The sequence below is a fragment of the Lycorma delicatula genome, chromosome 11 (genome assembly GCF_047948215.1).
Source record: "Lycorma delicatula isolate Av1 chromosome 11, ASM4794821v1, whole genome shotgun sequence".
NCBI classification, from domain to species: Eukaryota; Metazoa; Arthropoda; class Insecta; order Hemiptera; family Fulgoridae; genus Lycorma; species Lycorma delicatula.
In genome coordinates this window covers 56,145,902-56,160,248 of record NC_134465.1, presented here as the reverse complement: position 1 = coordinate 56,160,248, position 14,347 = coordinate 56,145,902, and the positions used below count along the sequence as shown (strand labels likewise).

The 14,347-nt window shown below is 30.5% G+C and overlaps 1 protein-coding gene across 1 annotated transcript in view; it reads right to left on the bottom strand.

Moving 5' to 3' along the window:
* The window catches only part of AIF (Apoptosis inducing factor), a 29,564-nt gene extending 17,120 nt beyond the window's left edge, over positions 1-12,444 (bottom strand). The window contains exons 1-4 of the mRNA XM_075378462.1: positions 12,294-12,444; positions 9,361-9,680; positions 4,597-4,666; positions 2,938-3,077 (exon numbers count right to left, since the gene is read on the bottom strand). Coding sequence (XP_075234577.1) covers positions 2,938-3,077; positions 4,597-4,666; positions 9,361-9,680; positions 12,294-12,375 — 612 coding nt within the window. The 5' untranslated portion in view covers positions 12,376-12,444. The remainder of the gene's footprint in view (positions 1-2,937; positions 3,078-4,596; positions 4,667-9,360; positions 9,681-12,293) is intronic.
* Between the last annotated feature and the right edge of the window lie 1,903 nt (positions 12,445-14,347).

The window sequence follows — 14,347 nt, the reverse complement described above, 5'->3', positions numbered from 1 at the left end:
TATATTTCAAAAGCATATAAACAAAACAGCTCAAATCCACCACAGTACAGAATCAAGAGCTCTTGCCTTGCATTATATTTCTTTTTTCTTTTTTTTATATATCAAAAGCGCCTGAAGAAATTCCTCATCATCAGTTGATTAAAATTAATTACACATTAAAACATTAGTATTAATATAAAGTTGCCATCAATTTGTGCAATCAAATAATTAAAATGTGGTGGCTAGCCACTAAATACAGCACTGTACTTATACAATAGTACAGTACTGTAACCTCCTACCTACCTAACCACCCTACTTAGTAGTAGTATTGGCCACTATAGTTACAGAATTAAAAAAACTCAATTCCCAAATCAATATCAGGAGCTGCCACTTGCTTCTACTGTATAATAGTATCTTTTTTCTTTCTTTTGCCTGTTTAGCCTCTGGTAACTACCATTCAGATAATACTTCAGAGGATGATATGTATGAGTGTAGTCTTGTACATTATCAGTTCGACCATTGCTGAAAAGTGTGGTTAATTGAAACCCAACCACCAAAGAACACCGGTATCCACGATCTAGTATTCAAATCCATGTAAAACATAACTGGCTTTACAACGACTTCCAACGCTGGAACTCTCGACTTCCAAATCAGCTGATTTGGGAAGTTTTAAATAAATTACGCTTCAAAAAATATTAAGGGGAAAATATAGTAAAAATCTGTAAATTTTATAATTTTGCATGGCTGTACCTATGTTAGAATCATTTCACTGATGCTTTTTCTTTTATAAATAGCCTCAGGTTCATCACAAATTAATGTCAAACAGTAATTGGCTAGCATGTTAGTATTCCATTTCCCTTTATAGTGTGGCTTTCCATCACTGAAATGTCTTTGTGGAAACGTTTACAGTGTTTATCACTTATGTCTTCGAGGTTGTCCAGGAAAAACTCCAGATCTGAGTGGAGGAATGTATTTTCAAAGACATATTACAGCCCAAAGCTCCAAATGAAGTAAGAAGTTGATAATATGGTAAATATCATGGTAATTGTTGGATTTTCGTTGCCTTTGTCTTTAAATGAAGCCCAAGCTACACTTTCTACATTAACACTGAGTTAAATAAATCATCTTTGACAAACTCTCTTATTTGAGCACCAACAAATTCCTTATTTAATTTTTCCTTAACTTACATTCAGAAATTTCTGCCTTATGTATAAAAATCAAGAACTGCCCTTCATTGCTTTTACAAGAGTTTTCATTAGTCCTAGCTTGATATGGTAAAGGAGTAAAAATATTTTTTGGGGTTCAACTAAGGGCTCACAAATATTTTTCCCATTTGGAGTTGATAACATATGTAATCCCTAGCTCAGCTGTCCCATTCGCAAAGAAAACACATGTACTTAATACAGCCTAACTGCATGCTTAACACAAAATAGCTTATAAATATGTTCCAGCTATATTTTTTAAAATGTATTTTTTCAAAAATGTCTTTCATCACATCGTATGTATGTTTCAAATTAATACCATAAGTGATTAGTAGAATCATTTTTAAACTATACTTGGACAAATCTATGAAAAGGCACCAGTCCTCAGGTTTATAAATGTGTCCTAAGTGCAAAATAAGCTCAATATTTGTGCAATAAACCAAATTATTTTTATCATTAAAGTACTAAGAAACTTCTTTTTGTTGGATTCAAAAGCCCAAAATTTTTGTATTTTTTTAAAGTAAATTCCAACCTTGCAGTCCTGACTGCAGCTCGATTTTGATATAATATGTGGCTTATTGGAAGATAATTCAAAATCAAAATCATTTTTGTCTTCAGTACGGCCCGATAAAATAAAATTTTTTTTTAGAAATTGTTACATGATCCTTTGGTTCACGCCAAACCATAGGTACACCAAATGATAAAGCCTTGCCTTCCATGTACCTGATAGCCACCCTCTTAAGTAAATAGAACATATAGTGCATACTATATGAGGAGTATGCACTCATTAGTATATAGTATATAATGCACTCATAAATTGATCTTATCCTGATCAATTTTACACTGAAAGAACAAATGATATGCTTTTTTAATTAAAGGTGTAATATGTTTTTTCTATTTGATTTTACGGTACACTCACCAAACACATAAAAGGCTTCCACATCATTTACACAATTTCAAGCATTAAGAGACTGCACTGTTAAACTTATGACAGCAATAAGAATGAAAAAAATTCATTCCTAAATCCAGTGCTTAATACAAACAACACAGCTGTGTTTCCAGCTATATATTTTGACCTGCAGAGACATGATTAATCTTGTCCATGAAGGCTCACTTTTCAGTATTAGATATGTCATAATAAGTGACTATGATATGGTTTAATTCTTTGTCTTGTATTGTTTATTTACAGCTTACAGAATTATGTTAAAGTTAACAATAAAAAATGAGTTAACAAACTACAATACAGGAGCTTAAAACACTATTATAGTTTTATATTCATTCATATTCGTTTTCAGCATTAAAAAACAGGTTAAAATTTTGTATCTAATGTGTAACAAAAATTTCTTATCAATGTAATAGGCTATCCCTAGTTAACTGCTTATTTTGTAGTAATCTCCTCTGAACTTATCCAATATACTCTTGTCTATATACTCTTAACTGTTAGAGAAAGGACTAAACTACTCATAATTTAGGACACTTTCCTTTAGATTCCTTTCAACTCTTCTATAGCTATAATTTTCCCTCTCTTTCCTGAACCCTAGATACTCAAAGTTGAATCAATTTAGCATATAACTTCTGAATGGTATTCCACCAAACTAGTGGAGGACCACTAAAGTAGTAATTCTAAAATTATTTTTAAAGACCAGAATTACTGTTCCTTAACCATAAATTGTATTACGAAAAATCAACTGTACAAATTTTTTGTTGTATTCATCAATAACTATGTATGCAAGATGAATTAAATTATTTTATTTACCTTTGCTTTGGGATCTCTAGATTTAATTGCACGAAAAGCAGAAAAAGATGCAGTACCGCCACCTATTAACAGGTATGGTATTTCATTTGGAATATCTCTTGAAGATTGTGGATTCTTATGTATAACCCATGGTCTTCTGCCTGTAATTTAAAATAAAACACAGTAAGGTAATAGATTAAGACTATGGATATAAAAAAGGCAGTTTTAGTAATACACAAAACTACAACATTACTTACTACGTATGTGAACAAATAGAATTAAGACTGTACATTGACAGGTAGGAGTGGATGCCAAATAAGCTTTCACACCCAGCATTCAAACAATGATAGTACAGCTGGCAATAATATATAGAGATCATACTCATTCAATAGAACATTGCAAGTTTTCAATTATTCCCTTTATGAAAAAACAAGTAGAACAAATATTTAAAAATTTATAATATTTGGATTTTAATAAATGTGCATAATCAAGCAATTCATTACAGAAAGTTCTTAGGACTGTAGATCAGTCCATGGAAGAGTGGTGTATACTCACATAAATCTGATATATATTATTACAAATAAAAACTCAAAATACCAGTATTTTTTTCCACCAACATTGCAAAGCAATGTTAACCTTTTTCTTTACACTACACTATTTTATTTACTTTTTCAACAACCATTTAACTGGTTTGATGCTACTTTCTATTAGTTTCTGTCCAGAGTTATTCACTACATCCTACAAACTCATCAACTGAGATAATGACAAAACTTCAGAATTCTACATAAAAATTTTTAACAATAAAAAAAATTAACCTATTGGAAAAGCATGAATAGAGTATCAAATTCAGTACCTTAAAAATGCAATTAATGCTTAAAAAATTCATGTAGTGGTTTCTGTTATAGAATAATAATCTGATAAAGCATTTAAATTCAAAATGGCAGCACCAACAAAGCCAAAACAAACTGAAAATTTATATACAAGGTATTATAAAATATAAATTAGTGGTGTAAGGGGTTTTGAAGTCAATTGGTATCTTATGTTGAAATTTTAAAATTCAAAATGACAGTTCCAATAGTCAACCAAACTTCAAAATTTATTAATATTAAAAACTGAATTCTTAGATTTACCATAATTTTTATACAACTTTTCTCTAATCTGGTAGTAATTTTCTTATAAAACTGCATTTAAAATTTTTTTAAATCTAACTTAACTACCACAGAATTGAAACTTTAAGGTTAGATTAAAAAAATTTTGAAATTAAGATTTTAATGAAATAATTTTTATTAATTTAATCCTTTATTCTAACAATTAACCATTTTTGTTCATTAATCTTTGCACTAATTCAGGTATAAATTTATGGTAATAATGCACAATAAAAATACAAGGTAATAATGAGCCTAAGCCAGCCACCAACCAATATGAACAATGATGCTTTACAATATTATATATCATACAATCACCCTTCTTGCAAACATGATTCAAGCATAATATTTACACAGCATCCACAGACTATGGATTTTTGTTGTCTAGTCTGCTGCAGTTAAGGTTTCAAAAAAAATCTAATACGTAAAAATTCCTTATAATTAACAGCATCTTAATTTCTACTTTCATAAGCACCTACTGTACTCATTTTTCTTCAAATAAAATAATTCATACACAAATGATTTGCTAACTTACTCTTACGTGATGCCTTTTTCAATTTAGGACCTTTTTCAGGTATATCAATTTTTGGGTTCACTGTTTTATACTGAAAAAAAAAATTCAATTAACCATTTATGATGGTACAAGGAAAGTATAAGTAAAGAAACAAAATGGCACATACACAGTCAGACAATTACATAATATATAGTAACCTATGAAGACATTCCACAACTTTTTTCCTAGTATAAGTGATACAGAACATAAAATGTAATTCCATCCAAAAAGGAGCTGGTCTTGGGCAATAAGTTACTGAAATCAATCAGTATTATATACACATCTTTATCACTTTCCTTTCATTATCCTTAAATTTCCTTGGATAGGTACAACATACAATGTCAGCAAGTGGCCTGGCACCATGACAGCAGGTAATATAAAATATCACCACTTACAGGAGAAGATAATGAGAACTCTCTGTTGACCTGTCTGAGCAGTTAACAATAACAAGAGAGGGTTGAACAAAATGCTAAATTAATGATTAAAGTGCCTATCAGATAAATCCAAATTTCCTATTACAACTAAATCTAAATCTTTTGGGACAGCTGCCACTTCAATAAAATCAACACTATGATCAGCTGTGTTGTGAGTTATTAATCAAATATTTAATACAGCTTAGCAGCAGCTCTAAGTTCAGGTATTTGGTATCAGAAAAAAGAATAGAGTGGATTTAGATAAATGATCAAACAATGAAGGAAATAGAAAATTGCCACAAAGAAATGATAAAATTAATGGACAGAGAACTTACAAGCTAGCTGAAATGTGTATTTAATTTTGCTTGCAATATCAGAAAAGAATAAACCAGCAAAAGTAATGTAAAGAAGTCCATACACAATAAAAGTGTAAAAAATAAAATTCAAGGTTGTAAATTAATGCCTCATAAAATGGAAACCAAAAAATATTAGTGAAAAAAACATTGTTTAAAACAAACACAAATTACATGAAAAAGTCTAATAATCAAACATTTTCATAATGAAAAATTTTGCCACAGATTTAACTACTAATCTTAAAATAGGATGAATACCTTTATCTAAAAATTAGCCTGAAGAAATATTAAATCTGAGAAGATATATTAACTTTTAGTAATGTATTTCCTTTAGATTTTTCTATGCATTTTTTTTTCAAATATTAGCAAATTCCACTTGATTTCAGTTTATGGGGATACAACAGTACCAGAGCATTTTGGCCCAATTAAACGGTTGGCCCTAATACGAATTCATAAATTATAGTGTATTACAATACTGTATTGCACCACATTCTACAACTAAGTTCTATTGATACACATACAAGGTACAGTATATAAGAAAACCAAATTCTAGATCAGTTAATGTAGTTCAAAATATCTGTTTAAGTAGACTACACATGTAGTAATGAAAACTAACTAGAAGGATCATTATTTTATAGGCCCTTCAGATCTTAAATTAAAATTAAACATTTTTTTTGTGAAACTTTTAAAGATAGCCAATCATACACAACATAAGTCTCACCTGATTATTTTCTTTTAAAAAATTCATCCAACCTGCGCTGCCATTTTCATTTTAATGACACAGTCAACAAAATTTGAACAGATTCTCAACTCAACTGCCTTCACTTCCTTCTTCATAAAAAACAATTGAAAAAATGTTGCATCTTGAATTGTAACTTGTATTTCTGGTTCATCATCATCATCACTGGTTTCATCTATTGTGCTGCATGTGGGCAGGAGTTTTTCTAAAACAGCGATATGTCACATTCTTCATTTTGTACACATTCAATATTTTTGTCGATCTGAACGAATTCTTATTTTCAACTTGCTGCAGTGATGTGTGTTACCATCATGTTCCTACTTAATTTTCTGGCTCTTCCTCTGGGTTACAAATACCACAATATGAGCAAAACACAATTCTTTGTTGTTTTACTTCTACCAGCTGTCTGCTATGAAATGAATTGTTTGCAACAAGTTGACTCTTGCACTTCTCTGACTGTAGAGCCCAAATTCAGTCAATTTTCTTCTATTTCTAGAAGGATGTGGTGGTTCACCAACTTATATCTATAAACAGACTTCAAATTTCCATGTTCGAAAGTTGGACGAGGCTCATTATATTGGGCAGTAAAAATTCAATAGATGTTTTTAAACAATTTGGTTGCAGATGAGCAGTGGAATTGTCAATCAGTAGTATGATTTTTCTTAATTTTTCTGCAACTCAACATCCCAATTGCTAAGCCATTCTAAAAAGACTGCACTTGCCATCCAAGTATTGGCAAATTGTCCATTCTAACCTACTTAAACAAGGCTTGATAACCTTCCCAATTGCGAGTTTTCATGTGTCACTACCCAATATATTAGCACAACAAAGCTCAGTAACAAAGTCAATAGACTTTTTGGATCCAGAAAACTTCATGCTTGTAGCACAACAACCCATCTGGTGCATCATGATAATAAATTTCAGTTTTGTTGGCACTGTAAATATTATTATTATTATTATATTATATTTAAGATTTCCATGAAGCAGCATTTTCCATCAGAACTCAATTTTTCACCAATAACAGAGGCAAACCACCATTCATTCAGAGCTTCCTCAACAAGTGGTTCCTTTCCATCCCGTTTTCTCAGATGTTCCATGATTTTTAAAGCCCGCTGGCAAAAGCTTTTCTTTCACCAATTTTCATATTGTTATGCAGCATTTTAACTCATAATTTTAATTAACTTAACAGGTAGATTAACAAAAATTGACAGTTTAAAGACGTTGATACAGGCCTACACCATAATGCATTGTAGGCAGACTGTAAATAAAATGTGTGTAACTGTAAATCTGCACTATGAGTGCAGATAACAAAACAACCAGTAACAAAAGCGGGTATTACAGTTATCTTGAAATAAAAAAACTAGAGAAGCATGAAAGTAACATTCAATGTGCACGATACCCCGAAAGACAACTGACAACTAACCATAAATTGCAAAGGAGCTAATGCTTTCAACAAGGAGCTAATGCATTCAATGAAATTTGTAGAAACCATAATTTAGAATGGATTTGTTAAACATCAATCACAATAAAATGTCATGTGCAAAGACAAACTCCTTTGTTATGATTTTGTTACAATTACTTTTGTTATGATTAATGGAATGAAGCATCATTACTGTAGTTTATCTGTCTGAATGTCAGAATGAATCGCAACATAATTCTCAGAATCACAACGTTTTTTGTTCACCACTGGCCTATATTCGTTTTTATATAAGAAATACACATTGGATATTGGCCCAAATAAGCGACATTATGAACCGAATAAACAAAATACTTAGTGTAAAACCTCATTTTGTTATTGTTGTTTAAAAAACCGCCCCCAAGAAACCAGCTGTCCCAATTAACCAGTGAGCCAACTGTTTTAAGATATATATACTCTAAAAATACATTTTATATCACTTTTGATTTGCTTTAATTACTTGCCTAATTCAGTTTCACAATTTTTACGCTTTAGTATCACAACATAAAATGTATTTTATTTTGAGTGATCAAGGATGATTCTATTTTTTTTTATAGATTGTGATGTTTTGTAATATGTTTTCTTATCAGATACTACAGTAAATTTTAATTTATTGTGAATGTAATTCATTTATGTCTAATGTTCATTTTTTATGTTTAAATAGGTACTTGCATAATAACGGATTTAAATCGGATTTCGGTAGAAAATGGGCTGATATAGAGTTTAACAAAGATTCAAAACAGTCTCTATTAATTTTAATAAATGGTTATTTATATTTTATAAATATAACTTAACCTACGCTCGCTAACCTTAACTAATTAACAGGAGTGTTTTGATTATTTAAATAAATAATAGTAATAATTACTGAATTTATTAAATACTCAAAATATTACTCAATTACGGACAATATTAGTCAAGGTTAGCAAGCGTAGGTTAAGTTGGGTTAAATTATATTTATAAAATAAATAACCATTTATTAAAATTAATAAAGAGACTGTTCATTTTCCACCGAAATCAGATTGACTACTTTGTTTTGTTGCGATGGTGTTATTTGTTTTTAAATGCGGTGGTGTTAATACATAAGTACCTTCAAATATTACTAAAATATCATCTGCATACCTTGTCAAATAATTGTGTTTATGGGTAACACTATACTAGGTACTTATGCTAGGTATTCAGAATACTGAATAAAAATTTCAGACAACACCTGTCAATATACTGGGCATGTCCATTGGTAAGTTTTATTTGTATAACATATAAATGAATTAATCATTGCTTCATGTTGCATTTTTTAAAAGTTCTTTTCTGCAATAGATATACTGAATACACAGACTAATTCAAAATATGCAAGCTTAATCAATCATTAGAGACACCCTCAGTTAAGCTATCACTTAACAAAACATAAATCCATTCATTTGGTGTGCATGACTTATTCATACAAACTGTCTTGCACAGACAAAATTTGAATGCAATCTCACCATTTTTAACTATGTCACAACATATCTACAACTGCCAACTATGTCTTTATGTTGTGCTTTCAACCTACACCAGTATTACACAGTGAACTGGAATGGAACACACATTCCCAATAAAGAATGGTAATGGGCTTAAATCATTTTCAGAAAGAATATTTAAAAAAAGGATTATAGAAAGGTAAACATGATAAATAAAAATAGAAATTAAAAGGAAGGAATGATCTCACTCGCTAAAGATCAGTCAATTACATTCTGGAACAGAACAAATAGTTTATTATGAATATACTGAATAAAATTTTTTTAAACTTACCGCAGTAAAGGCTGACAAAGCAAACAAAATAATTCCAGTAAGGAGTAAAGCATTTCTTTTTCCACTCTTTTTTTTATCTTCCTCTTCATAGTTACATTGTGGTATTGGCAGCTGATCCATCATGGATGGCTTCCCACTTAATTTTGGACCTGCACCCACTTTACAAATGGGTGTCTGTGCAAGAGGCTCAATATCTTCTTCTGCTCCTCTGGCTGGACCGGTCGGGCGAGTTTGTCCATCACTCTTTGACTGGTCTGGGGGACATTCCTTTTTGCCACCCTTATCTGATGTTGCTAACAATCGAAACTGAAATTTTAATTCTGTAACAAAAAAGTAATTTTATCATTATTATTAAGCCAAATTTTGTACTCCTGAAACTGCCTTACACTAGGTTAAACAATCAGCATACAGGAAAAAGAAATAAGCACCACTATGCAGTGATGCAGCTATTTCAAAGTATTTCAGCATTTAAACACTCAAAAATCTTATGACTTTTTAATGAAAATATATTAAAAAGTTCTAAAACAACAAAATTAAACTAAACAGACTTTACACAATTTTCTTTCTATATTGTAATTCATTATAATCAAGATTATTTTTAATTATTAAAGATATTATATTAAGAGTCACACAAACTTCAATTGTTAAAGGAGGAATTAACAAACATAATAAAAGAAAAAGATAAAATTAACAAAAAATACTTAATACTTAAGGAGGAATTAACACTTCCTAATAATCAAATCAAACTCCTGCATATTCTTTACTCTCAATTTTACTAGTAGTAATCTTTTACAAGTCTGAATGGAGATTATATAAACAATTCCAATTCATCCTACATTTCTGGCTAATGTAGCTAAAAAATTTGACCTCCAAAAGATTTTTTAAAACAAACAACCAGAGGTTATTGTCAGAGATAACAGAGGTTGAGTGTCAATCTGTTTCAAAATGGTTATGTTTAAATATGCAAAATATTCATGTCGTAAAAACACCCATCAAAAAAAAAATTTAATAAGGTAAAGATATTAAAATCAATCTCACAAACATAAAACACATGGGAAAAGAAATAAATTACTTATAGCAACTGATAATATTTTCGGAAGGAGTATAAAGAGCTCCTTACACAGGAAATAAAACTCGGCTCAATGTTTAAGAGACCTCAAAACTAAAGTTTTCTGAATTCAATCAAATGTTACCCAAACCCAGTACAACAAATTCTACAAGTTAATGTCATATAACACACAATCAGTAAGCATATGGACACACTGCAGTTACCTAAATTATACATACAGAATGAAGTCTGATTTATTAAGTAGCAGAACTCTTAATGATCCTCACAATAAAATTTCATTCTTCTAATTTTTTTTATTTTTTTATTTGCATGAGTGTTAAATATCAGTGAAAGTTTGCCCTGTACATTTGTAAAAAAAAAAAAATATATATAAATAACTCCAATTGGAGCATAAAAATTCATTATACAAGGTGTAGCTATTAGATAACAAGACTAATGCTGCTACAGAAAAAGCATTTGAATTGTCATTCATATAAAAAAGTGTTTTATTACAGCAAAGAATTGTCGTAAATTTCATATGAAACTTGGAAAAACTGCTACTGAAATCTTTTAGTAAAAAAAAAAAGAATATGGCAATGAATCACATGCACTGGTTTAAGAATTTCCAAGATTGCTAAGAAGACTATGTTCACCCAGCTTCACCCAGATCTGATAGTTAACTATTCATGTGATTGCTGAAACTGTAGAAATTGACAAAAAATGCGCAAGGCAAATTTTGCATAATTTTAACATGCAAAAAGTGCATGTATATATAGTGCCTAAAATTCTCACAATTGAACAAAAAGAAGCTTATTAAAATGTTTGTTCTGACACTTTGAATGTCACTGAAAATGACCAAAATGTCTTGGATAGAGTGATAATAACATGTGATAAATCTTGGTTTAAGATTTATCTATTTAACTAAGCATCAATCCATGCACTGGAAGGCCCCAAATACTTCAGCTAGAGCTAAAAAAGCACGAACGGGATTGTGTACCTTCACTGGGTTCCTGAAGGTCAAACTATTAAAACATTACTACCTTGAGGTGCTTGCTGAACTCCATGAAAAAAAAAGAATAAACCACCTGGAATTGTGGAGGAGAACAAGTCAGTCATGGGTTCTTCATCAGGACAACGCACAGACTCGCATCGCAATGCCTGTCAAGACATTTCAAGCAGAGTACAACATCCCGGTGTTAAACCATCTTCCTTAATCACCTGACCTGGCACCATGTGACTTATCTGTTTCCCAAAATCAAATCTGCATTAAAAGGAACAAGATTTCAGAATATTGAAGCTGTGAAAGAAAAGGCGGCACACATCATGAAAGAGCTAACATAAGACAACTTCCAGCATAGTTTCGAACAACGGAAAATTCGCATGGAACGTTGTAGGGATAGAGAGGTTATATTGAAGGGGACTGTCAATGTAAAATCATTTTTTTAACATTATATTATTTGTCAATCAAATTTGTTGATTATGCAAAAAGTCAAGATGAAAGTGCTCATAAAAATTCGACATTACAAATTTATTATAAAGTATTAATTTCTTATTTTCTCTGCTAAGAAATATTAGTTTACCAATCTTTTCAAAGCTGAAATATATTTAGTTTTCAGATAATTAATGATAAAATCATAATCAAATGTTAACAATTATGTATAGAAAAAGTATTATTGCGAATGATATGACAAAATATAGTATGTTGTAAGGCGTAAAATTAGGAAACAATCTTCAATACAGGCAATAATAAATAAAGCATGGCCTACGTGAGGTTTTACATGGAACATAACCTAAATTGATTACAATAACGGGCAACGGAAATACCACCAAAATAAGTACGAGGATAAAATAGTATAACACTTTAAATTAATATCGAAATACATACCTTGAGGTACTATTCTGTAACATTTATTTTTAAATAATAAATAGTTACACATAACACTACTAAAACCCCTCTTCTTCAACATTTTTTCGAACGCCGGTCAAGAAGGCGCATAAGAAACGCTCTCCATTCACGTACTAACTGAGCGGCATCTTTAAAAAATCATTACTCAAATTAAAAAGACACTGTTTTATCTTCATAAAACCTTTCATAAAAAAATGAAACTGAATTACTTCTTGACACGACAATAATGCAATATGAGAATATCAATTGTTAAAAAAAGAAGAAAAAGATATCTGTCAAATAAATATGCGTACAGACTGCATAAAATATATATATATTTGAAACCAGCAATTCCTAAAAAAAATTACATAAGATTGAGAGAAACTGATGTTTATAACATGCTTGAACATTAATAATCGTGGGTGATTAAACTCACAGCTAAATTTTCCATATACCAGTTTAAGTCTCTGATTTAGAGATTACCTGTACTTCACATTGTTTCCGTTAGTGAAAAAATAAAAAAATTACATATATGCCTTCATTATGTTTAGTCAGTATGTCTCAGCCATTCTGAAGATGGTCCGCTGTTTTTAGAGAAACTAACTTCATCCTCAAACATCCAGTTGACTTTTCACCACTTATGTATTTCAGTTGATCATGTCTACAATGAAAATTCGTAAATAATAACTGTGGCCGAAATCTATAAAATTTAGTTGATTAATCGAGTAATTTGGTAATATTTTATCAAATCGTGGAATTACTCTTTTCTTTTTTTTTAATTACTTCGACAGAAATTTATTAGTATTCACATTTAATTAGTAATAATTTTTATATAATTGTCTCTGAAAAATTGTATTAGATAAAAATAATATTGAGAAATTCCAAAAATAAACCTTTGTCTACCTATATATATAAACCTATATATATATATATATATACTGTTGGTCATTGTAATAAAATAATTATTTTACGCTGAACTATTAGGCTAACCTTAAAATCTTATCAGAGAGAGACAAAAGGTCGCAAATGCTACTTGCGAGCAGACATTTAATTAGAGCGAGTTTGTTACGGTATGTTTATCCTAAAAAAATACAGCGGTCTTAGGTACAAGTTGCTATTGCACACTTTTGATGCATTCATGAGCCCAATCTGGCAGTGTAGCCCAAATTTATTTTCTGAGCTACCTCATTTTGCGTCTGTCAAAATAATCTTTGCAATAGTATCTATATAGATTTTTAATTATTTATCAATATGGATAATTTTTCTGTGACTAGTTTTTGTTGTATTCATTGATATTGACACCAGACAATATCAAGGTGATATTTTTCACTGCGGTTTTTAGTGAAGTTATTGCTAACGAGTTTTTTGCACGATTTGTAATTTTAAAATCGTAGTAGATATTGTAAAAAACTGAATAATAATAAATATTGTAAAATTGGTCAAAGAAATTGTAAAATCTGACCGACCGGCTGGGTCGGTCAGTAATAAGCTTGGTGTTATATTGACGATTAAATATCAACACTGGGTACAGATGTTCAATTAAATGCAATGCAGTAAACTCTGCTTACATTATGCAATAACTCGTCTAACAGACTCTTTAGAGAGAACGGCTTCTGTTGAGTGTAGGTATATTGGGTTGCATGAAGACTACGCAAATAAATGAACTGCGTGATTGAAGTGCCTTGGCTTATGTAAGAAATTTCCAGAGGCAGACTGTTTCATTGTTTACAAATACAAATGAATATTGAAGAACTATTTCTATATTTATAATGGATGACAGAACGTCAAATTATAAAATCAATGTTTAATCAGTGTTGACGATAGACACTCCGTTTGCAGTGTGCATTGAATCCGATCTTTCATTCGTGTGGCTGTTTATGCTTGATCGTAATTAATCCTGAGAATTTAGCTTTGTCTTAGTAGATATCATTAGCCAGTTTTGCATAGCGAAGACATTCTCTATACATATTCGATTACTAAGATGTTTTACTAAATCGAAAGTCAACTTCTTTCCAGAGACTTGAATTGGGGTTTATTAGCATTCACACCCATCA